This window comes from Haliotis asinina, chromosome 2, assembly GCF_037392515.1.
Source record: "Haliotis asinina isolate JCU_RB_2024 chromosome 2, JCU_Hal_asi_v2, whole genome shotgun sequence".
Taxonomy (NCBI): Eukaryota; Metazoa; Mollusca; class Gastropoda; order Lepetellida; family Haliotidae; genus Haliotis; species Haliotis asinina.
This window is the reverse complement of record NC_090281.1, coordinates 28,552,494-28,579,342: the sequence shown is the minus strand read 5'-3', so window position 1 is coordinate 28,579,342 and position 26,849 is coordinate 28,552,494. Positions and strand designations below refer to the sequence as shown.

Here is a 26,849-nt window from a genome sequence, read left to right as displayed (position 1 = left end):
GTGTGATTTTAGAAGAAGCCGTAAATTAAGAAATAGAAGAAAACAGTTGCAATTATTTGCATGACACAAACAACGGAGCAGAAATGCGATATTTTGTTAATCAACATTGTTGATCATATTATGGGCAATAACATTTACTTCTTTTCTAACAGAATTATGTATATGTTAGGGGAAATTAGAGATATTAACTTGCGTTTTTTCATTGCTCCTTATTTACATTTCTTTCAGTCTCCGCACGGACTTCATTACGTGCGCCGTTTGCCAGAATTTTACTGTAGACACAATAAGTTGTGCGTCTGCTAGTATATTTTTAGCCACGTCATTTTCTACAGTGCAGACAGCTTTCCATCTGGATTGTGTACATTGACATACATCACGTTTACTCTTCTCCACGTCACCTGACGTGAGCAGTCTTTCGAATTTGAATCGAATGATGTTTTAAGTATCTTACAGTCAAAATGGTTTTGCTGACAATGATCGCACGTGTCGCTGACGGCCTGCCACTGGCAGCGTCTGTCCAAGAAGATGAACAGGTAGTCTTGATTCAGTTTGTATGGGTTCCTCTTTGGTCGTAACAATTAGGCCTACTGCCGGACAATTATGTAATTACGTATTGACAGACAATATAATGTTGGTATTCGATGAAAAAGCATTCTTTCCTTGATTCCATTATCACAATCAGTGTCAATTTCTCCATGTTCAAATGATTTGATATCGAAAGTGGAATCGTGTGTTTCAGGCCGGTCGAGGAATGATGGAATATCAAAATCAAGCTAAGCAACTATTCCGTAAAATCTCCACCGACCCACAGCCACCAACTAGATGCAGTCTGGAAACTGGACCTTTCATATTCCAGTAAGATGTTAATGTTCAGTCATTTTACTTGTTAGCTAGTGCTATGGGTAGTTTGTAGTCCCAACAGTACAGGTCATGTAAAATATACCTTTCCTATTTCACTATTTGCAAACTGACTGTTTACGATGTCCATTAGTTTAGCAATAAATGCCTTGGCCCACTGTTTATCCTGATTAAGAGACGTGTCATTTTCAAATGATTGACACACATCATCTATACTGCAGATTGAATGAGTGAGTTTGGTTGTGCTGATATGGGGAATCAAACCCATGTATTCGGTGTGACAAGCGAATGCTTTACACACTAGGCTACCCCAGTGCCCTGCAGATTGGATGAAGAGGAGAATGCCAAGTCCCTTGAAAAGCCATTTCATGAGTTATCAGTTGGTGTTGTGTCACAAATTTGGATAGTTGTAGGAAAAGGCACAAAGACTCATTGGTTTATTCAAGGATTATCAAGTAGAGTAGGATGTTTTCTTCTAGATTTGTCAAAGAAGTCAAAAGAATCATTCAGAATCCGATCTTCTCAATACTGCATGATGTGTGAACAATGGTTTTGTGTTTTCATGAACATTTGATAGGTAGTGTCATTTTGGAGAGGCTGTTTTTTTGGGTGATAAATGAAGATGTAACAGAGTTGAGAAGTAAATAATCCAGATAGAGTAATTTCCATCAAATGTGGTTTCTTTAGCGTGATGTTAATGTCATGTCTTTCTTAGTTATGTTAGTAGCAACATAAGCAATCCATGCTTGTAGTAGCTCACTAGGGTAATGATTTAGCTGTCACAAACTTTGTGAAATTTGGCAGATTTTTTGTTTCATTGCACAGTGACCCCTATACATGAACAAGAAATAGTTATTTACACCATGCATCATTATTGAAAGATCACATGGGTATGAAGGCTGACAAACATGAACATACGCCAAAACATGTGTCCGTAGATCTAAGGAAGTTGAGATTAGCAGCTAAGAAACATAGTGTGTGTCCATGTGTCACCCTGACTGGATGCAGAGTGAAAAGTGCAAGACATTAACCAAAGGTTTAGCCTATTCCCATACAATGAAGGGCAAGTTGCAGTCAGTGTGGTTATCAAATGGTTCATTCCAGATGCTACAGACCTGCTCTCTTAGAAGTAGAAAATGCTACATGTTTCCAGTCCTTGTAAACTTTGGCTCATTATTATTCATTACACTGCTATACTGAGGCTAACAAATTCTGGGAAGAGAAATTTTTGTAAGTCACACCATACGCTAAATAGTTAAAACTGTCTGATTGGTTAAAGCTGTTGATCCCTTTTGTGTTTTATTGAATGGTCACAGATCACTCAAAGGTTAGCTAACACAACCTTCTACTAGGATTTGTTAGACTCAGTATATTATTGTAACAAATGATACAAAGCCTATGTTTACTTAGACTGTACATGTTTCTTAGACTGTGTGTGACTGAGGTACTAACAGTGATACTTTGTTACAGCTACTTCTTGGAACGTGGAGTGTGCTACCTTGTGTTGTGTGAGAAGTCCTTTTCCAAAAGACTAGCATACACATACTTAGAGGACCTACAGGGGGAGTTCGCAAGCCAGTATGGCTCCCGAGTGGAGACAGTTTCAAGGCCTTACAGCTTTATTGAATTTGGTAAGAGTGCTGGAGCAATTGATTGAATAATAGGTTACCTGACGCATAATCATGAAACTGCTGTAAACAACATAGACTTGCAATATAAACAACATACTCCTGTGCGTGTCACAAGAAGCAGTATCCTTGATCACCTTGATGATCATAGTAATTGGTGTTGTTTCATTTGCAGTGTTATGATTGTGTCCTGTTATTGTCCATGTGGATTTTGTGATGGGGTTATGTTTACAATCGATTATTGTTCAATTAGTGAACTTTGATTATTGATCTGCATATTGTTGGGGACGACCAACATCAGTAAGAGTGGTTGAGAAAGGCCAAATGTTTTGTTGTGAATGTGTGATGAATAAAAATCCGCCTTCACATACATGGTCTAACTGTATGATAAATATAATTGGAGCTATTGCCTTACCTTATCAGTGTTATAAGTTGACTTAGATGTTAGCCATAAAGGTCAGTTTATCTTTCACTGGACTTAATAAAAGATCCCTGGCCCAGGAAACAGAAAAAGCAGATGAAACACAGGTCTGAAATGTTATGCCTCACAATTAGTACCCACTATCCAGCTCTAGCTCTAGTCTTAACCCAACCTTAAATTTTTAAGAATGCATTATCAGTAAGCCCTTGCACTCGCCAATCAGTGAGCCCTCTGAGCAATATCAGTTTCTTGGAGTCATATTATTTTGTTTTTCTTGTAACTGTTCAGTATCAAAATGTCTGGGGCTGGAGACCCGTGTAATGTGTGTCATTTATTCAAATATAGGGCCGTCTCCTATTCTCGCGGGTTTCCTATTCTCGCAGTAAACATGGCTAATATTATGAGGAGTGTACATTATCTACTTCTCCTCAAAAACTACCAAATGGAATTCATGTAGAATACACATGTGCTTTATAAGGACTCTAATAGTGTGCATGTCACATTTTGTTTTTGTATTTTGCTGTTTGAACTTGCATAAAGTTTATTGAATTTCTCCATGAATATAGTGTTAAAGGGGATGAAGTCTATCCACTTTTCCACAAAAGCTGCTCAACAGAAATGATTTAGCTTCTATGTGTGTTTCACTGGGACTCTAATACCTTGTTCATCCAGTTTTTTAATTTTGTCACTTTTATGCTTGTTTGAACTTAGTTGAATTTGGTTCTATTCTTCATGTTAGTCCCACACAACAGGAGGTGTACTTTATCCACTTCTTCTAACAAAACACTGCACAAAACTCACTTAGCTTACATATGTCTTTTAGAGAGACTCTAAAGGTGTGCATCTCATATTTTGTTTTTGTATTTTATAGTTTTTTGTATGTTTAGAGACATTTGAACTTAGAAAAAATCTGTGGAATTTCTGTCTGATGATAGTGAGATGGGGGATTTAGGTCTATCCACTTACACAAGCTCATACATGTGTTTCATGGGGACTCGAAAGGTGTCCATCTCACAGTTGCTTTGATGTATATTGAACTTATTTAGTAGAAATTCATCACTAGAGCACACTCAGTATGGGGAACGCTTCCTTATAGCAGGGGGGTGGGGTGGGGGTGGGCATCCGTGCTCTTAGACACCTTTTTGTCTTGTTAAGTGTGTGGTAGTATGCATGTGTTGGTGAGAGAGAGAGAGAGAGAATCAAGTTCTACTGTATAACAAATGAAGCTTCAGTCCTTGTATGTATCATATCTGTTCTGTTTTTTAGAAATTGTGAAATATCGGGATACATGTCACATTGCCACCATTGTATTCAGATGATAATCATCTTGATGTTTCTGGTCAGTACTTGCATTATATATCGTCATGCCTCTTTAAACTGTTATCAGGATCATATTGTCTCACAACTTAGGCCACGATACACAGCTATTGGAATAAACATAATCATACGACATGGGACTAAGCTATCCATATATTGCAGTGACTGATGCCTTAGCATTAAACCGCAGGAAGATGAATAGTTCTCAAGATTTCATTAGTTTCGTTCACTAGGGTTTGCTGAACATGAGATAAATTTCAATACTATTTTGATAATTTATGACATCTATGACTGATGTGTAATGAGTTTAGACTTAAAATAATTGTAGTGGCATGGTTGCTTTGTGGACAGGGGTCAAGGTCTATATGACTGACTAGTTGATGTATCAGAGAAAATACTCCATGTGGAATTGATACCTGTAGTCATCTCTTGCATACTTTCAGACACATTTATTCAAAGAACAAGGAAGTCATACATGGATTCAAGAGCAAGACGGAACTTGACCAACATTAACACAGAACTTCAGGATGTTCAGAGGATCATGGTGCAGAATATTGACGATGTCTTACAGCGTGGAGAAGCTCTGTCAGGTACGTGTCATTGGGACTTTGGATTGTTGCATGTTAACAGTCCACTGAGCACATGGCTAATAGCTTTTCTTTTTGAAATTTGTTTAAGACTGCTGTAATTGATGATGTAGTCTTGTTGAAAATATTAAGCCCTATTATTTTCAATGCTTTCTCAATCTATGTGTTCATCATATTTTTCAAAAGCATTTGAAACAAAAATGTTGTCTTATTACATGTGACAGCTTCTCAGTAGAACCTACTCAAGGAGTGTATATACATCTGCTTTCAATGAAGTCTTACGCAGGCTGTGTCTCTTTCACAGGACAGATAAATTGGTTTATTCAGAATCACTTTCTCTTCATTATGCATTTAACTTCCAGTAAAACAATGGTCCTGATGTCATTTCATCTGTTTATATTTCAGTACTTGGTGATAAAGCTAGCAACCTATCAACTTTGTCACAGAAATACAAAAAAGATGCGAAATATTTGAACTTACGCTCTTCCTACTTCAAGATCGGTGTGGCTGTCATAGTTGTAGTGGTGTTCCTATTGTTCTTCCGCTACTGGTTCCTGTGATGATCACATGACCCATGAACTACATGGAGCATCACATGACCACAGTTTGTGGCAAGGGGTCACATGACTTTACTGTGCCACAAGATGTTCTCAGAAGCTTGTTTCTCTCATAGTGGGGAAACGTTTTGATTGAGCAGGAGATGCATAGTCTCAGTGCAGGAGTGGAGGAGGATTGTAAACACTGATGATGCTAAAAATTCTGTGCCTACACAGTGACAGTTTACTGCTCAGGATGTGACACATGATTGTCTGCATGCTTTGCTGCATACTAATAAAAATGTGTGCCATAACCGCATCATTAAAACATTTGACAGTCTTCACACATTGTCTGTAATTAATTACAGGGTTAGTACTTTCTATGGTATTGTTGACAAGATGCAGACAATTGCTGAACTGAAAGATGCTACAAGGAGTGTTGAACTAAAAAAACTCAGAGTTACTTCCCTTTCCATGTCCATGTACTTATACAAAAATAGCTACTTACATTTGTTAGCCAGATTTGGAGGACATTCATGTTGTTCACCTACTAATTCCTATTTACCAGTATGTAATTTGGCTTTGACGACCTGGCCTGATGTCCAAAGTGATAGAATAGAGATATTAGTTAATAATAGATGGGAAGCAAATGTCATTGTTCATCTGATGCTATCTGCACAACAAGTGACTCCCATCTAGTCCTGGCACAGTGGTAGTGGATACCCTGCCTGACTACAGTAAATTCTGAGTTAATTTGGATAAGATATATAGTAAAGTAATGTGGCATGGACTGATCTGTCATCTCACTGAATGTGTATTTGGTGTCACTGAAACATGATTGCACAATTCCTGGGGGTTTTTTTTCAGCTGTACAAATGTATGCATGTTACTTCAGACCTTAATAAAGATGAAAGATCTAACGGTATTTCTATCAAGTTGTTTTCATTTTTGTTTGTGATTTTATATTATGCCCTGTCAAACTTAACATCATTAACGAAACTTTGTCTTCGTGCAGAATCACCATTCTTGCCAAAATCTGTGAACAGGAGTGAGCGAGTATGGTTTTAAGCCACTTTTAGCAATATTCCAGCAATATCACAGCAATGGACACCAGAAATGGGCTTCACACATTGTACCCATGTGGGGAATCAAACCCGGGTTTGGGGTGTAACAAGCCAACACTTTAACCACAAGGTAACTCCATGGCCCCCTATGAACAGAAACTTCTGAGACATTGGCTTATTCAAAGTCTTCACAAAGACTTGGGAAACTTTGTCAGGGTTATTTATCAGTTCACTAAGCCAAATCAGTCAAAGAAGTGTCTTATCACATTAGATCTTGAAGGGGAACTCTTTAACATGCTTCAACGGACTAAAGCAGCTAATCCAAAGAACTAACGTAGAAAATTCGTTCGTCATGCTGAAGACTCGTGTTAATTCCCCACATGGGTACAATGTGAAGCCATTTTCTGGTGTCAACTTCTTTGATGTTGCTAGAACACTGATGAAAGCAGTGAAAGACAACATTTGCTCGGTCACTTTTATTATTTTAAGGTGAATAATAATGTGACCCCTTTGTTTTGACCTCCAACCAGTATTGTATCGATCTCATCCCCAAAGATGATTTAGTCTGTTATGGTTGAAATGTTGGACAAGTTATAATTGATCCTTCTCATGTCACGTCTTTGACTTCAGACTTGAATGAAAGGTATCAGTCATTTACATTTACAACTTCAGATTTGAATGTAAGGTATCAATTCAGTGATAGCATACTTCTGAATTTAAAAAAACAACAGCCCATTCATCTGTCATTTTCTCCATAACATGGTGAAACCTGGAAACTATATTGCAGCAATTGAAACAAACACTGTGAATTTAGTAAACATTTCTTTATTTGAAAGATGGGAACATGCTATTTGAACAATTTCCTTTATAAGGCAGATGAGTCTTCACAACAGTGGGAATGTAGACAGGGAGTATAAATATGTCAACAATGTTATCAGCACAAAATTGTGTCATGACACATTATCACTTCGTCCACCTTGTCCACTGTGAGCAATACCACGACATCCAATGTGAGCATTCAACACCACAGCCACCATGAGCAATACCACCATGTTCAATGTGAGTGTTACCATCACATTCACTAAGCGTATCACCACCCGTTGAGAATGCCAAAATGTCCACTTTGATTCTGAGCGTAAGATATCCAAACATGTTTCTCAGAGACTGGTTAATTCTGATGTAAATAAGGTTTCACTTCTGATAAAATAACTATACCCAGTATGAATCTAATTGCATCCCCAAAATCTTTTGAGAAAGAAGTATAGTCATTTATTCAAGGAACCTCTAGCTGTAATGATGCAAGGACCCCACTACACATTATCTTACTCAAAATATTTATTTGTAAATTATAATGGAAATCAATAAGGGAACAGCTTGTGAACAGGATCTAGAGTATCATGGAGAGAGCTGCTGGATCTGAAGCTGAACCTATAACTTTTAACGTTTCAGTCTCTTGTGCTTAATTTTAAATGCCACAGGGACAAATTTACTTGAACTCTGAACATACTGTTTTGATCTACAAGGGCTTGAGAGTGCAGCAGCAGAAAGAAATCTCATGTCTCAAATCCTCCCATTGGTGTCTGCATGAAGAATTCACCTGAAAATTATCTTGTTCAATGAGTCTTCTTGTGTTGGTCAGGATAACATCATAATACCCAGTCTGTGATTATTACATCATCTATCTCAGTGAACCAAATGCTTTTACTTCTACACACACTATTTGACATTTAACACTGTACACAAGAATCATTAGATTGATGAAATGTGTGTTTCCGAAATGAAGAAATAGCTAAAATAACTGTAGAGGTGTCTATTTTATTTCTTTGTGATGAATAAACTCATAATCATAAGTAATATCTTACATAAACACAGAAGAGAAATGTTAAATTGTATACAAGGACTACGGGGTGGACACTGTGACAGTAACACCTTGTACAACATCACCATGATCCAGCATGGCTGATGCTGATGAAACATGGGGCAAGATCCTGGGTGTTCTCTGGAAGCAGTCAATAAAATATCATTTGTCATATATTAATCATCGACAAAATGGTTTCTTTTACGATGGAATTGTCATGGTAACAAAATGGAAAAGAATTTGTGTTAAGCTGTATCTGACAAAAGGTATTTGTAAAGGTCATTTCTTTTTGAGGACCAATGTCATGGAAACAAAATAGACAAGGAGTTACCAGTAGGTCGTATCTGACAATGGATACATTTAGAAATGTCTGCATGAAAAACCAATGTCATGGAAATAGAATGGTCAGGGACTCTGGTTAAGTCACAAATCTTTAAGAGTATATTTACGTGGTACACCTGCCTGTCAGTAATATGCGTCACACATATATGGCGATAATGAGTTGGGATACACTTTATATAGTAACCATTACACATACATAGTAGACCGACCTGTCAATACATCAGGTCAGTAGCTTTAATACATCAGGTATTGTCAGTACATCACTGACTCACTGACTCTGTGCTATCACATCAAAACAGGGTGAATAACTCCGCCATAAAAATACTTTAGAATTCTACTCACCAGTTGGTTATCACAGAAATTACTTGTTGACATGTTAGTAAAAGCCATTGGACACAATGAAATGCACACATAAAACACTGATATCATCATTTAGAGATGCCTCAGACAAAACAAAAAAATGTCTTGTTTCGTTGCCTAAGCAACATTAACAATAACAACATAAAATAAACAAAATCACGCATCTAAAACAGAAGACGGAATCACTGGGTACAACTTTTCATTGACAATGAATCTGACAAATAAATAATTACTACCAAGTCCACATTTGCAGGGAGTTTAAGAATATTTACAGTTTATAAATGTACAAAATATGTGCCATTTGAAGTTGCAGTTATTACTGGCTGAAAATGTCTTGACTTCTAAATTCTAACATAGATTTTGAAGTACATGAATGCATCCAAAAATGTCCCCACACCAACACTAACACCATTGTTACATATAGACTTTCCTCATTTCAATATTACTCTTACACATTCTTGCATAGCTATACTCTCTTTCAAATATAATTTTCTGCTATCTGTTGATGTTATTTTTTCTGAATATTGTTACATCACTGAACAAATAATCAATGTAATCGCAAACTTTTCTTACATAACCGACCTTTCTGATGTTACATTAATGTTACATTTCCTCACTCTATAACATTCTTGTACATATTTACCTGTTACACTTGTTTCATTGTTTTATTTTCTTACAACGAACAGTGTTTAAATGCTTGATACATTTACGTCACAGTGTAATTGCTGCCAACTGTTAAATGTTCAATGTAAGATGTAAGTATCCTGTATAATATTGTCCACACTGGAGACTTCAGGTCTGTCTGAGTCTGCACAGATTCCGTGCAGTCCAGTCGCAGGGCATAAACAAACGGTGTGCATCTCACCACTTCTGGTTGTCCATATACTTTTTCACCTCCACAAAGACTTCATCTGGCCCACTCTCTGCCTTGATCTGAAACACACACATTGTTGCATGAGGACAACACTTTCTATTGTTGTTGGCTTTTGAAATCTGCATCTTGGGAGACTGATTCAAAAGTTGTACAATACTGGTGCTGAGCATAATCACATACGAAACATCAGCATCACTATCCAAACCGCAAGAAGCAAAGTGGAAGACAATCCAGAAACTGTAGCATCAACAATCAGAAACACTAAACGTTAGTAGATTCGGGACACATCAAAAACACTTTCTGAAGGGTGTGATGATCATTTTTATGTTGAAACATGTGTATATGAATGGCCCCCTGACCATATATGTACAAAGTATGTGACCTCCTCCCCCTCCCTCCCCCCACTGCTGCATGTACAAAATCAGTGACACTGCCCTCCCTCCCACCCCATACTTCTTCAGCATTATTTTAAAATAATTTTATGTATAAAATTGCTGCCCCTCATCCCCTAGTATAGGTGTACAAAAAACTGATGAGATGAGAACCCCACCTCCCCAAAACAAAATGGGTGACCCCCTCTTAAAATCATCATCAAACCACATGTGTGCAAGCCATAACTTATGAATAGTTCATAAACTACTGTCACCACTTTGAGGAACCAAGTTGGAAACACTGACAGACAAAATCATCCCCCAAATAAAAATTTTGTTTGATGTATTCATTCTAATCTATCTCCCATTTGGGGAATACAAGTGTTTATGTACTCCCAGTGCGTTGATGGAGTCATCTCCCCTACCTGTACAAGTTTCCCCTGATCTTTATAGTAGTCGATGACTGGTTGTGTCTGGTTGTGGAAGGTGTTGAGCCTCTTCTTGATGGTTTCTACATTGTCATCTACACGCCCACTGCTCTTTCCTCTTTCCAATAATCGTGATGTCATTGTCTCATCAGAGGCATCAAAGAACAGTACGCTTGCACACTGGACAATCTGGAAACAAGGCAAAAAGTTTACAAGGTATTGTCTAATTATAGCACATCATCTCCCCACAGCAAGAACTAGACCAAAACTGGTCCAAGTTTATTCTTGCCATACCCTCTCAACATAGCAACAAATTGCTTCAAACACATCTTGAACCCATCCTCTAAATCCCCAGCTGTAAAGACACGGATTAGAATTGATGCTTGTCATAAGAGGTGACTAACAGGATTAGGTGGTCCGACTCAGTGACTTGTTTGACACATGTCACCATATCCAAGTTGAATAGATTGATGCTCCTGCTGTTGATCACTGGATTGTTTGGGTCCAGACATGATTATTTACAGCCTGCTACCATTCAGCTAGAATATCACCGAGAGTGGCGTAAAATTTACCTCACTCACTGATACTTTCAATTACAAAACAACCCCAAACATGAGAAACATATCTACCAAATAGTCAAATCTAAATCTCCAGGGCAAGGGACTTCTAGATAGTATAAGCATGTTATTGACTTCATCAGTGTACCCAACATTGTGGCTGGTTTTTAACTCACATTCTGATTGGTTCTTTGGACTGAGTTGTATAGCCGATGAAATTCGCTAATGAAAATCAAGACAGCAATACCATAAGACTATCCATAACTTCATCTGCAACACACCTACTAACAACATGAGTAATAATTTAAGTACTCTATTTCGTCTCTTTGAACATATTTATTCGCAGGAAGAAATGGATTGGAGTACAAATTCTTGCAACATAGATTTTTGCAGTGTCCCTGGTATTTGTGCATTTACTGTTGCAGTAAATGTACACATAACACTGAGGAAGAGAGAAAACCAGTGCTTATCAGGTGCGGATATTAGGTGCTCTACAAATGCATAATGGCTGCAACCCACCTCATTCTCAAACCTTTTCCCTTGTTCCATCTCTCGTGGGTAGCCATCAATGAGGAAACACTTGGACTTTGTGAGGTTAGCGGCCATGGCTTCTTTCAGCAGATCGAGAACCACATCCTGGAAGTAGTGTGTATCTTCAATGACAATAACTAGAGGTGGAGTGTCATCAGAAGTATATAAGTAAATGGACCTACTACGTTTCCACCTTACCCATATGTTAACTGCACTCATTCACATGCTCAACAACACCACCCCACCTACCAGCAACACCTAGTCTCAGTACAACAACACTGAGTCTTTCCCATCTACTAGTAACACAAAGTCTCCCCACAACCAACAACACCAAGACTCCCTTCAAACCAATGACCCAAAGTGACATCAAATCTTCCCCATCTACTAGAGACACCCAGTTTTCCCCACCTACCAGTGACACCAAAACTCTCCAACCAACCAAAAACACCCAGTCTCAGTTTTCAGGTGTCATCAAGTCTTTCCCATCTACTACAGACACCCAGTCTCCCCCTTCCTGATGACATCAGATCTTCCCCATCTACTAGAGGCACTAAGATTCCCCCACCTATCAGTGACACCAAGACTCTCCAACCAACCAACAACACCTAGTCTCACCCTTTCTTGTACATCAATTCTTCCTCATCTACTACAGACATCCAGTCTCACCCTTTCTTGTGACATCAAATCCACCCCATCTACTAGAGACACCAAGATTCCACCACCTACCAGTGACACCAATTCTCCCTTCTCCATAATCTCATTCAGCTTCTTCCCACGGGCAGAACCCGAAGACACCTCAGCCCGGAGGAGATCCCCTGAGGACAGATGACAGAAGCCATACTTGTCGACGATCTTGCTACACTGTGTGCCCTTTCCACTGCCTGGCCCACCTGCATAAGGGAATGTAGAGGACATGTCAGTTTGTGATGGAGTTCATCATTTACGTAAGTTTATAAGGTACAGTGATAAGGACAATTTGTAGATTACATCCCAACAGTCCCTCAGCAGAGAAGTTGGTTCCTGAGCTGTGATCATGTGTGTTCTTACATGACCTCCTAGGATCCAGTGAACATTGGTCTGTGACTGGAATGAAACAATTTCAGATCCTGATTTTGTTGAAGACAGCCTTTCTAAGAAAGAACAATTTTTAAAGACACACTTACATGCTCACACATCTTACTCTGCTACAGCAAGTGCAGCAATGACAAACAAATACATAGAAATATCCAGTAATATGAGCGCAGCCCCTGACAGTAACAAAAACATTGGTACTCTGAACTTTTTCTTCTTGGGAAACTGAGCAGGGAGACAGATGACCTATTATGACCGGGAATCACCAAAGGAAAAAAAGAATACAAGATTCTTTTCAAACAGGGAGGGTACTCATGGCCTTTTCTGCTCTAGAATCTGCCTTGGAATTCCAACAACCAGTGGCTACACAGGACCAACCAGTGGCTACACAGAACCTATTCTGCTGTGGAATCCCCACAACCAATGGCTACACAGGAGCTATTCTGGCTTGGAATCCCCACAACAATTGGGTACACATGACCTATTCTGCCTTGGAATCCCAACAACCAGTGGGTACACAGGACCTATTCCGACCTTGGAATCTCAAAAACCAGTGGGTTCTCGAGAACTATTCTGCCTCACAATCCACACAATCATTGGGTACTAAGGACCTATTTTGCCTCAGAATCCACACAATCATTGGGTATTAAGGATCTATTCTGCCTCAGAATTTCCACAACCATGGGGTACACAATCTCCACAACCACTGGATTCTCAAGAACTATTCTGCTTCAGAATCCACACAATTATTGGTTGCAAGTACCTATTTTGCTTCAGAATCTCCAAAATCACTGGGTACTAAAGACCTATTCTGACTCAGAATCCCTACAATCATTGGGTACTAAAGACTTATTCTGACTCAGAGCCCCCACAGCCACTGGGTACACAGGACCTATTCTGCCTTCTGAACATCCACAGGAAGAAAAAACATGAAGTACTGACAATCGCATCTGCCCAGTGTTACAGAGAGTTGCTGAGTAAACGGACAACATGAATACACCTACACTCTGCTGCTGCTTACCGACAACAAACAAGACTTTGGCATCTTTCAGTCCCTCCATATCTGCAACACAATAACACTAACGTAAGTACTGGTCTCTTCAAAAAAGTATTGAAAAACAATTTACAGTTAAGCAACAGTTTAAACAGACAAAATATTGTTTGCTGCTTTTCCAAAACTCAAAACATCCAATGTGAAAAGGAAATTATATATGCAGATTTTGACAATATTGTGTCATGATTCTTCGTGTTTTGGACATATTATTTATCACAGTGTATCAACTGAATTTCTTAAATGTGGAAAATACAAATGGATGCAGTGATTAATTATTCTTTCAGATGTCCATAGAACAGATCTGCTACACCAAAGATGTAAGTATAAGGTCAGTGACTACTATCCATCTTCCTAATTCATACCTTTGTAGTCCACAAGGAAACCTTCATCATTGCTCTACCATATTCGTACGTAAAATCACATGTTTTTTTCAATTAAACCCTGTGACCAACTTATCCCCTTTTGATATAACGCTGACATGTCTGAGATCATAATGGGTATTTGGTTTCTAACTCACAATCAGATCTTGACACAATAGAGGGTACAATTTTACCGTTTGTAAACTGATGATCTGACTGCACGAAAGATGATTTAAATGAAAGGGGAACTTACTTGGTTTGAATTCAGCATCAAAAACTTTCTCCACTTTACCGAAGATGTCATCCACAGTCCCAACAGCCTCAATCTGAAATATAAACATTCAGGTACATCAGACTCTTTCCTCACAATTAAATGCATACTTAAATGAGGCTATTTTCCATGCAACGATAAACACTTCAATACTGGAAACTTATGTTCTTACTACTTACTAGAAAATATGTTCAATACAACTAGTTACAAAACTATGTTCTGTTATTCTGAAATAATTTGCACATACATGAGGCTACTTTCACTTCATTTACATATTAGACAAAATTATGAAAATCACAATATATCCAAATTAAGTATACATATTTATTTCTGCATAACACAATCAATTTTAAAAAAACACCTAAATGGAGAAGAAAGATTAGTTAATACAAATTCTGGTCTGACCTCTCGGACTTTGTTTTGCTCCTTGTAGTAATCAATGACAGGTGTTGTGATGTTGTGGAACGTCTGCAGCCTTTTCTTGATTGTCTCCTCATTGTCGTCTACTCGGCCACTCGTCTTAGCCCGTTCTAGGAGACGCTTTATCATCACATCATCGGGGACATTGAAATACAACACAAACTTAGCCACAGCAACCTGGAAAAAAACAAAGCATGTATGTAGCATTCAACTTTTTGAAATGGTGTATAACATCATGTATCATCCACTACCTTAGATTAATGCTTAGTCTCAACCCCAGAGAGATGGGACATTCAGAACCTGTGGAAATCTAGACTTGCTACATTCAGGGCTTATAAATGAACGAGTGTCATGCAATTTTTAGCAATATTCCAGCAATATCATGACAGGAAAGACCAGAAATGGGCTTCACACATAATGTACCCATGTGGTGAATCAAACACAGGCAGTCAGAATGATCAGCCAATGCTTTAACCACTAGGCTACCCTTCCATTACCTTTAGGGCTTCAGCATGTCAGAAAGGACTGAGCAAAAGGGAAAATAATGTGGGTCATGACTGTGAGACAGACTACTACTGATTGGGTCTGCAGCCAGAGACTACCCACCATGGAATGTTAGTATAAATGTTTTCAGGACTGACAATGACAACTCTAAGCCCTCTGTCATAACCATTGCTCCTCTATCAGTCTGTGTTAAAACTTCCCTATTACACAACTGTCACAACTCCAGCCCCATACTGGTTGGTGGTGTGAACATCCTTATTATATGATTGTCATAATTCTATCTGTCTGTCTGTGGTCGAACCTTCCTACCAGACAAGAGTTATCACCTCAGCCCCACACATTTGGTAATATGGACATATCACTTTGGAAAATTGTCATGAGTCTCTATCTGCCTGAGGTCAAACTCCAGCCCCATACCATTTGATTGTTTGGACATTTCCCTTGATCAACCAAGTACCAAACAGTTCTTTAGCTTAATGAGATTTCTCATTCCTCACCTCACTCTCGAACCTCTTTCCCTGATCCAGTTCCCGGGGGTAGCCATCAATGAGAAAACCTTTACTGGAGGCAGCCTTGGCCATCATGGCCTCCTTCAGCAGCTGCAGGACTTCATCCAGTGGGACAAGGTCCCCTTTCTCCATGATGGATGTCAGGTGCTTCCCTCGAGCAGATCCTGATGCAACCTCTGCCCTCAAGAGGTCACCGCTGGACAGATGAGTGAACCCATATCTCTCCACAATCTTGGCACTCTGTGTTCCCTTCCCACTGCCTGGGCCGCCTGGTGGCAGGGACACAAGTGGGGGATAACTAATATTTAAATGCTTTTAATTTTAGTACTGAGGAGAGTCAGCCCAGTGGACAAGGAAAAATAAAATATGATGCAATTCCAAAACTGTGTAGCTCAGGCTGTAGCACTGACAGAATCAGGAAAAATCTAGCATTTGAAACAGTGATCAGTTAAATTCTGCCACTGCAAAGGGAGGCAACCCTATCACCTGTGTATCAGAGATGAGTGAATGAGTGATTGAGTATGGATTTACAGCGCTTTTAGCAATATTCAAGCAATATCTCAGCCGAGGACACTAGAAATGTGCTTCACATATTGCACACAAGAGGGGAATCAAACCAGAGTCTTCACGAGCCAATGCTTTAACCACAAGGCTACTCCATTGCCCCAACAGAACCTTAGTAACACTGGGATTTCTAAAACTACACACTACAATCGTGAATGATGATGTAAATAATAACTTGTTCCAGTTTTTATATATTGTTCATGTCAAATCATTTCACTTGAGAACCTTTGACCTTTCTAAAATTAACTAATACTATTATCTTTCATGAAGAATTTCATCAGAAGAGTTTTCTTTGGGAAATGCACAGTTTTATTTATCCAGTTAGACAACAGATTCAGTATATAGAGAGATGTAAGGAGGAAAGACAACAGATCTTGTCAAAAGGTCAACCATACATGAGACTACCTCTTCAAACAGGGCAAACATATCTTTCTAAATGAAGTAGATTAAGGTAGTGCAAGTTTGATAAAAGTTTTAACAATGTAACTGATATAACATATTTCAAAGGAACTTTATGGACTCAATTCGCATGTCAAAATAAGAAGATGAAGTTCAACTCACCAACAATAAACACCACATTTGCATCCTTCAGAGCTGGGCCGCTTGTAGGTGCTGGAGACAGAGATTGTGAAGTAGTCAGGACTTATACAATCTTATCGCCAAACCATGCTTGTTATATTCATGTCAGCCATCAAGACTGAACAGGAACAGCTGTTTATTGTTGATAACTACACTACAAACATCACTATGCAACAAAGTTGCCACTGTCAACAAAAGTAAAGCAAGAAAGGATATACAAACCCATAATATTGACTCCAAATCTGTCACTTGACCCAGATTCAAAAAATCTTTGTTCACCCGTTTCAGTTATGATAGTGTCTCTCTACTGTAATCTCATTCTTGATTTAGCTCTGAAGATAACCTTTATATAACGCTTATCTGTCATTTATCAACTAGCAACATAAACAGACATTCACGACCAATAAAACTGAACTCGAATGAAACTGTAACTGGTACAAATCAACAAAATTAATCCTGCACAGTCTGGTTGGACAAGGCTCCATGGTTGTTGCCTGGTGCAGTGTGACGCATTCAGTAAACACAAAGTCCTCATGCAAGGTTCTTTCTGTTTGTATTCCTGAGGAATTTATGATAACACTGAATGTAATAATGTCTCCTGTTATCAGCTGACCCTGAGTAGGGTTATATAAGATATCAGTATATCTATATCACAAATATTTTCTTTATAGGGTTGATACCATGTAAATAAAGCAAAAGCAGACGTGAGATCAATCACATGAATGACAACTGAGATAAGGAACTTGTCAGCTGTTATAGGGTTTAGATGATCACATGAGAGGTCAGTAAGGTGTTATAGGGTTGAGATTTTAGGATAAGAGGTTAGTCAGCTAATTTAGGGTTTAGAGGCTAAGATAAGAGGTCAGTTAGGTGTTATAGACTTTGGAGGTTGGGATAAGAGGTCAGCTAGGTGTTACAGAGTTTAGAGGTTGGGAAAAGAGGCCAGTCAGGTGTCAGAATTTAGAGGTTGAGATAAGATTCAGTCAGATGTTATAGGGTTAAGAGGTTGAAATAAGAGGTCAGTCAGGTGTTATAGGGTTTGTATGTTCACACAATATGCCAGTCAGGTGTTATGGGGTTTAGAGGGGTAGGGCTCGAGATGAGGGGCCAGTCAAGTGTTGTAGGATTTAAAAGTTGAGATTAGAGATTATGATAAGGGACCAGTCCAGTGTTATTTAGGTCTGAAGCTGAGATAAGTAGTTAGTCTGGTATAATATTGTACAAGCCCATAATAGACTAAATCTAGTTAGAGTAGGGGTTGAGATAGGGGAGACTGAGATTTTGAAATGGATCACTGGCAGGTGTTATAGTGACGTGATAGGGGCTGTGACAAGGACCAGTCGAGTGATAAACATCGTAGTGGCTAAGATAAGGGATCAGTAACATGTTACACAAGACAGAGGCTAAGATTTGGGATCAGTACAAGGCTACACAAGATTGGGACCAAGATAAGCGATCAGTAAGATGTAAGACAAGGGATCAGTATGACTACACAAGATTGGGGCTAAGATACGGTATCAGTAAGATGTTAAAAAAGATGAAGATAAGATAAGGGATCAGTATGACATTACACAAGCTTGGGGCTAAGATACGGTATCAGTAAGATGTTACACAAGACTGGGACTAACATGAGGTATCAGAATGATGTTACTCAAGATTAGGGCTAAGGTACGGGATTAATAAGAAATTACACAGGATAGAGGCTAAGATAACAGATCTGTTGGGTGTAAAAACTAAGGTACCTGTCAGGGTGTTGTGAGGGCAGACACTGAGGCTAGGAATGAGGAAAGGGTTACTGAAGGAAATGTGTAGTGAAAGGGGATCAGGATGTTTTATGAGATAGAAACTAGGGGTTGGTCAGGTGTCACAGACTGTAAAGATGCAAGCAGTCCAATATCGTCCTTCTTTATGATTCATCTCAACACTCACCTGTAAAGGCATCAAATATCTTCTCGACTTCCTTGAAAACAACATCGGGGCCATCCTCTGCTGCAACCTGCACACAGATGAAATCAGATGACTATAATCCTCAAACACAAACAGATGTAGCTTAGGACTAGAATCCTCATATACAGAGAGATGAAACTTGATGACTACAATCCTCAGAAACAGACAGGAGTAACCTGACGACTACAATCCTCATATAAAGATAGATGTAATTTGATGGCTTCAATCCTTAGACACAGGCAGATGTAACCTGATGTCAACAATCCTCAGACACAGATCGATGTAACCTAACAACTACAATCCACAGACACAGACAGATGTAGCCTAAGGACAGCATACTTTAGACACAGAAACAATATCACATCAGGGAACATCAGACATGGGCTCCACATTTTCTATCCATGAGGGAAACTGACCCCGAGCCTTTCACATGACAAGTGAATGCTTTAACCACTAGCTTACCCCAACAGATCAGATGGCATTAACTGAACTCATCTCATGCCATGTAGATTGGTTAGGTTAAAGATGAAACATAAAGCCCTCTTCATCTACAGCATCAACTCCATCCACATCCTCACCTTTCTCACTTTACCCTGCGACTGGTAGTAATCAATGACAGGAGTGGTCACATCATGGAAAGTCTTTAGCCTCTTCTTGATTGTCTCCTCATTGTCGTCCACACGGCCACTTGTCTTTGCCCGATCCAGAAGTCTTGCAGTCATCGTTTCATCCGCTACCTCGAAGTACAGGACAAACTCTGCTGGTGCCACCTTCGAGACAAACAAGGGGGATTATCAGTGTGTTAAAAATATTGCAAATTTTGATAGTAACAAAAAACCAATTCAGATTGAAAAGGAGCCCCAGTAGGATGGGAGATTCAAAACCTGAGGGAATCTAGATTTGCTTCATTTAAGGCTTTAGCATGCTGTGGAGGTGAAGATGAAGTTTAATACCTCATTCTCAAATCTCTTTCCCTGGTCAAGTTCTCTGGGGTAACCATCAATGAGGAAACCTTTACTGGATGCAGCCTTGGCTAACATGGCCTCCTTCAGCAGCTGCAGGACTTCATCCTGCAGACAAAGAAAACAGGTCATGTGACTAGACAACATTGTTATGTGACATAGACAACATACTGATTATTTCCAGTCATTCAAGTAATTACATCACAGGACACAAACACTTTAACTATTTTTAATAACAGTTTCTGTTACCCATAGAATACAAATGAAAACTGACATGATATCATTTATTTCAAAATGTTTTTCTTCATGGAAATATTAGATCTCAAACTCACCAGGGAGACCAACTCCCCCTTCTCCATTGTCTCATTCAGCCTCTTGCCACGATCAGATCCAGATGCAACCTCTGCTCTCAAGAGATCCCCACTGGAAAGGTGCGTAAAGCCATACTTTTCCACGATCTTTGCACATTGTGTTCCCTTCCCACTACCGGGTCCACCTGGTGACAACATAAGGGGAGATAATGAGACAGTTATATGGCAACCTTTTCACTGAATGGTCCAGCAAAGGGACACAGGTGATACTGCTTGACAAGTTTTAGATGAGCCACAACCTAACAAAAGACCCCAATTTGTATATATGGGAACGCACTCCAGACCATTCCATTTGAAACAAGAGGGAAACAGGTTAATGTATCATCTAAATATTGAAAAGTTCAATTTCCTCGTGCGAATCATGTCATGATGGTGTTTTGCTGAACTAAATCGCTCTACGAGACACGTGTTAAACAGTAACAGTATTGATTTCACACCATGGTCAGCATGTATTGCACATGCTTAATCGCCAATCTACCTGTAGCAACCAAGTGTATTCTTCCAGATTACGTGCCCTGCCTGCATGTCACAAACGCGTTCACTGTGCTGGCTCATCTAATACTTGTCAAGCAGTAAATATTTACCATTATGGTTCCATCCTCAAGAATCATGCTGACAGAACAAAGATCAGGGAAAATCTGGGTTTGAACCCATGACCAGCAGATCCTGGCTGGGGATGTATCCACTGAACTACTGGATCCACTGGGACATATTTCTTTTGTTTATTGTTCTTGTAATAACCAATTTCTATGACAGTGACATGTAAATATTACATAATATTTATGTACATAAAATATATGTAATTGATATCATGGGCAATGATCTGTCACAAACTGTCAATCAATCCATTAAACCTCCGCTTGATTGCTTTGGACAAATTCTTTATGAACTTCCACACAAACAGATATATAAAAGTTTGATATGTAGAGTATAAGTAAGGGACTCACCCACAACAAACACCACCTTGGTGTCCTTCAGAGCAGCTTCTGTAACAAGATGAAGGTGGATTAAAGACAGGTGAAAAAAACTGATAAGAATCCTGACATGGTCACACAACAGATGACAGATGAATTCAGACTGAGAGTTTGTCTAATGATAATGATGCTGCTGTGTCCATGTATGTTGTCTGTTGTCTTGAGCACTTCCTGAATGCACTGCATTAAAGTGTGCTGTCCAGTAATTCTGACCACTTTGTGTGTGTTCAGAATGCAGTGTGTCCATGAGTGTTGCTGTTGTCTTGAGCACTTCTTGAAAGCATTGCATCCATGTGTGTTGTCCAGTAATTCTGAGCACTTTGTGTGTGTTCAGAATGCCATGTGTCCATGTGTGTTGCTGTTGTCTTGAACACTTCTTAAGAGTTTAAATGCAGTGAGTCCATGGGGGTTATCCATAGTCTTAAGCAATGCTTGTGTGTTTAAATGCAGTGTGTCCATGAGTCTGTGTGTCTGTGGAATCCTTAGCACCTCTTGTGTGTCCATGTGTGTTACTTGCAGTCCTGAACATGTCTTGTGTGTCCAGAATGCATTGAGTCCATGTGTGTAGTTGTGAACAGATCCTGGGTGTTCAGAGAGCAACGAGTTCATGTATATTGTCTATTAAAGAGGTTGGATACTGTGGTTTGTGCACATACCGTATGCAACGGAATGTGACAGTCAAGGAGCGTGTATTTATGTTACACTGTTATTTCCCTTTATCTCATTTCTAATCTTACTTCATGATAATTTGGCCACATAAGCATTTATCCTGATGTAAACCTGAGCAAGAGTTATCTCCCCTCATCAAGGTTAATTTGGGTATGCTGGTTTAATTTAAGATATTTTTTAAATATGGATACCCTCTGGTAACATATTTTTTTAATTGTTGAATATTAATCTTGTGTGAATTTACTAAATAAAAATTCATTTTATAAAAAAAATCTTGTTATTATAAGAATTTTAAATTTCTGGGTTTTTTTAGAAATTAATGTGTCAAATCCTATAATACTGGATTGAAGATTGGCTGTCCTACTTTTTTTATATCAATACTGAAATATCTTTGTAAAAACACATATTGGATGATAAAAGTAAACGATTTACTTTTAAGAGAACTTTTATTAATGGTTTACTTTTTACAGACAGTGCCACAAAGATGCAGTACATGTCAAACAAATGCTGTCATTTGTCATTTCTATTACATAATTAGATTCAGGACACAAATTTCTACAAAATGATATCAAACTTAGCAATTTCTTGACACTTTTATATTTTGTATGCCATCTCCTTAACACTTTTATATTTTGTATGCCACCTCCTTTACTACTAAATAGTTCTTCTGAGCACTTCATGAGCTTAAAGGTAGGGCACATGTACAATGAGTCAACATGTATATGGTGTGTCAGTGTGCACAGTGTGCCAGCCTGTGTGTACAGTAGGTTACATGTATGTACAGAATGTCAGTGTGTGTCATCTATTATAATAAAATCTCCAGTCCAAAAGTGACGGGAACAAGTGGAGGAAGAGCACATAAAATATCAGTCCAGTCTTCCCTTAATTCATTAAGCCTGAGAGTCACTTCACTGCGCAACACCTGGAATCCCCTGCTGATGCCTGGCTGGCTGTGGCAAGACTAATTTGGGCTATTCACCCCTGATATCCCTGGCATGTTTCAGAGATTACAGGAAACTGTCTCGTCATACGAGCAAGTCCTGATTGTTTAATTGTTTAATTGTGTTGTAAAGCTATATGTCGAAAAAAAAGCAGGTGTGAATACATATTATATATGTAACGTTTCACCTAATTTTATTGCATTTTCTCATGGAGACCTTTGGTGGCATGTACATATATATTTTCTTAACATATGTATGTATTCTTTGTATGTAAGACTTGAGACATACTTAAACAATTTGTCCCTCTCATATTGTGTGAGGTTAAATTGTACAAAACAATTATGTCGATGGCAGTAAAGAAGAATTTACTTGCATGCTTAGTAATCTTCTATGAAAGAAGCGTTTTCGCTGACACATTGCTAGTGTATACTGATTATTTTAAGGAAAGTACTACTACACTAGTCTGTGACTTACATTGAGCAGATTCAACATTTGTCACTTTGGTTCATCTAGATTCAAAACAGAAAACATACGTTATTGTATGAACATTGATTGATTATTCACTAGATCGCTGACAAATTGAAATGCTGGATTTCGGCTTTATCAACTCTAGCTGTCATGAAAAGGTCTGTGTATCATGAACATACATAATCGCGAGGATGCACGAAATGTACACACAGGACTAACAAGCACTTTGGCGAATATATTTTTCCTTAAAGCGCTCAAAGCGCTACAATCCGATTATTACTACCCCGAATAACCCAATCCAACCATTGAGTAGATGTAGTATTTAGCGCACACTAGAAGTACATCAAACATAATGGCTTGCTGAACATTTAAATATAATCTACACATTGTTACGAATGAATATCCTTATTGAAATACATCTATAATAGAATTCAAAAAGTGACATGATACTGATTTATTATAATGTATACACTAGCAGTTGAATCCCCCAAATATTTATGAAGATGGGCATGCCTATATTTATTTTTAATGCAAGAAGGTTCAGATGATTGATAATGGTTGTGACTCCATAAAACAGGTTGTTCAATGATATAACAGTGCATTAGTTTGTTTTACACTTGTCACGGGACAAAACTTTCAACAACAGCATAACTAGACTAGAATTCTGCCAGAGGCTGTTCAAATATCTCATTACTGTTGTCTGACTGAATGATTTTATGCACGAGTATCAATGCTGTAACTGATGTATTATCCTGCTTTTATTGATGATGGATAATAGAGACTTGATACACATGATAATTACACTGGATCAGATAATTACATGTGATAATTACACTGGATCATATAATTACACGTGATAATTACACTGGATCAGATAATTACATGTGATAATTACACTGGATCATATAATTACACATGATAATTACACTGGATCAGATAATTACATGTGATAATTACACTGGATCATATGATTACACGTGATAATTACACTGGATCAGATAATGACATGTGATAATTACACTGGATCATATAATTACATGTGATAATTACACTGGATCAGATAATTACATGTGATAATTACACTGGATCGTATAATTACACATGATAATTACACTGGATGAGATAATTACAGAGATCAAATACAAACACAATGCTTATGTAAATTGCATTGAAAGATCACATTTCAAATCAACATGAAACTGTATGGTTTATGTGTAATTTATATATTATGAGTTGATGCAAGAGTTATCAATGTGAGGAGCTTGTGCATGTTTAATTTGAATTCAGGGCTGTATGCACATCTAACAATTTAAGGAGCTGTGCATGTTCAGATGAATGAGCAGCTGTATCCATGTCAACCGTGTGAGAAACTGCACCCTGTCAGTTTGAGGGGCAATACAAAACTTCAGAGGTATGAAGAGCTATGTACAAATCAATCAGTCTGGGGATCACTATACATGAAGGCAGTGGGACATGCTGTATACACATCTAGCAGTACAAAGTGCTGTATACACAACGGTCAGTGTGAGGAGCTATTCACTTCTATTAGATTGGGGAGAGATACACAAGTCATGCAATGTGGAGAGCTGTATAAACAGCTGGCAGTTTGAGGAGCTAGACACATGTCAAGCAATGTGGAGAGCTGTGTACACAACTGTCAGTGTGAGGAGCTATGCACATGTCAAGCAGTGTGAAGAGCTGTATACACAACTGTCAGTTTGAGGAGCTAGACACATGTCAAGCAATGTGGAGAGCTGTGTACACAACTGTCAGTGTGAGGAGCTATGCACATGTCAAGCAGTGTGGAGAGCTGTATACACAACTGTCAGTTTGAGGAGCTAGACACATGTCAAGCAATGTGGAGAGCTGTACACACAACTGTCAGTGTGAGGAGCCATACACATGTCAAGCAGTGTGAAGAGCTGTATACGCTTCTAGTGTAAGGAATGGCATGCACATCTTGCAGTGTGAGCAGCTGCATACTTGTCTAGCTAAAGGTTCACTTAGTAAGCATGTCACATACTCAGCATGGTGGGGATTATGCATTCTCATCATCAGTAAGTTGCTATCACTTACCATTGCCATGACAACCAGATTACTAACACATCCCAGCTGAGTAGGTATGTCAACACTGCACACATATTGCAAATTATCACATACCAGCATGAATTACAAAACACACAAAACTGGTCAACCTAACAAATAATAAATGATAGAAGTTATCACCTCACAAAAAAACATGACTCCTATATGTATGTATTTCGTCTGTCTCACAGTACCTGAACCACAATATTTTTCCCACTGTCTTTCCCTCCTCACACAGATAAAGCAATAAATGACTGAGTGAATCCGGTTTTATCCTGCTGTTAGCAATATTCCAGCAACATCATGTGGGGGACATCAGAAATGGACTTCATAGATTGTAACTATGTGGGATATCCAACCCAGATCTTCGGCATAACAAGCAAACACCTAAACCACTAGGCTACCACACTGACCATCTAAATGAAGCAAGTCTAGATTTCATTAACTTTAAATCTCACTGAGGCTCCTTTTCAGTTTAAATGGGTTTATTTGTTTTGATCAAATTTACATACATCCAGAGACTAAGCATTAATGAAGCATGTATTATGTATTGACATTTAGAAAGATGCGAAATTTGAAAAATGACACTAGAGGCTGACTATATTAATCATCTTCAATTCAACACAGCCAACTCTGCTGACAGTTATATTACTCAGTTTTTATATTAATAACAGTCACTGACAGACATGCCAAGTTTCCCAAATGACAAATGGTAATTTTGTTACGATCTTTGATCTTGGTGGGACACCAAAGGCCAACATTATTATTCATGTACAGCAGATTCCAGCCAACTTATTTGCTAACAAAATTGATCAGGTCTGACCAATTTTAATGCACGTTTTACAAATCCGCCAGTCATATTTTTCAGAATAAGAACAAAAATATAAATTAATTTTCCCCACTCAAAATATAAATCGTAATGTTAATATGACGTAAGTGAAATACTCTTGAAATCAGTGTGAAACTTAATTTTAGTTGATAAAAACAAAGAGTTAACATGGAAACGCATGAGAGTTTTTGTTTTGACTGAAGACCTTTTTTTTTGTTTTACACTCCTGCCTTTTCTGAGTACAAAATCCAATAAACAAGAAATATAACAGGTGTGACTTAGTTTCTGTTTCAACAATAGATTCTGATAATACAAGGTAACTGTAAGTTAGAGAATTCAAATCAGCTTTTAAACACAATTCGTTTGTTACAGATAATGGAGACCTAAAATGTGACTCACTCTTAACAGGTGTCTTTTAAAAGATTGGCAGACATTTGTAGGGATTCAAAGGGTGCCATATGAAACAAGGCATATAATTTGTGAAAATATCCATTCCCATGACTTTTGATGATCCATTTATACTTAAAACATCACTACAAT

At 38.4% G+C, this 26,849-nt stretch overlaps 2 protein-coding genes across 2 annotated transcripts in view; one reads left to right on the top strand and one right to left on the bottom strand.

Moving 5' to 3' along the window:
• The first annotated feature begins 271 nt into the window (after positions 1 to 271).
• LOC137273528 (vesicle-trafficking protein SEC22b-like) lies at positions 272 to 6,282 on the top strand. The gene is made up of 5 exons (XM_067806253.1): positions 272 to 533; positions 740 to 855; positions 2,329 to 2,489; positions 4,668 to 4,814; positions 5,217 to 6,282. Exons 1-5 carry the CDS (start codon positions 459 to 461, stop codon positions 5,369 to 5,371), a joined length of 654 nt encoding a protein of 217 aa, XP_067662354.1. The 5' UTR covers positions 272 to 458; the 3' UTR covers positions 5,372 to 6,282.
• A 938-nt stretch (positions 6,283 to 7,220) lies between these two features.
• The window catches only part of LOC137273527 (uncharacterized), a 66,100-nt gene continuing 46,471 nt past the window's right edge, over positions 7,221 to 26,849 (bottom strand). Inside the window, exons 19-32 of the mRNA XM_067806252.1 lie at positions 21,291 to 21,329; positions 20,305 to 20,468; positions 19,964 to 20,080; positions 19,589 to 19,780; positions 18,993 to 19,059; positions 17,046 to 17,096; positions 15,909 to 16,189; positions 14,893 to 15,084; positions 14,470 to 14,542; positions 13,825 to 13,866; positions 12,459 to 12,622; positions 11,721 to 11,837; positions 10,642 to 10,833; positions 7,221 to 9,904 (exon numbers count right to left, since the gene is read on the bottom strand). Coding sequence (XP_067662353.1) covers positions 9,833 to 9,904; positions 10,642 to 10,833; positions 11,721 to 11,837; positions 12,459 to 12,622; positions 13,825 to 13,866; positions 14,470 to 14,542; positions 14,893 to 15,084; positions 15,909 to 16,189; positions 17,046 to 17,096; positions 18,993 to 19,059; positions 19,589 to 19,780; positions 19,964 to 20,080; positions 20,305 to 20,468; positions 21,291 to 21,329 — 1,763 coding nt within the window. The 3' untranslated portion in view covers positions 7,221 to 9,832. The remainder of the gene's footprint in view (positions 9,905 to 10,641; positions 10,834 to 11,720; positions 11,838 to 12,458; positions 12,623 to 13,824; positions 13,867 to 14,469; positions 14,543 to 14,892; positions 15,085 to 15,908; positions 16,190 to 17,045; positions 17,097 to 18,992; positions 19,060 to 19,588; positions 19,781 to 19,963; positions 20,081 to 20,304; positions 20,469 to 21,290; positions 21,330 to 26,849) is intronic.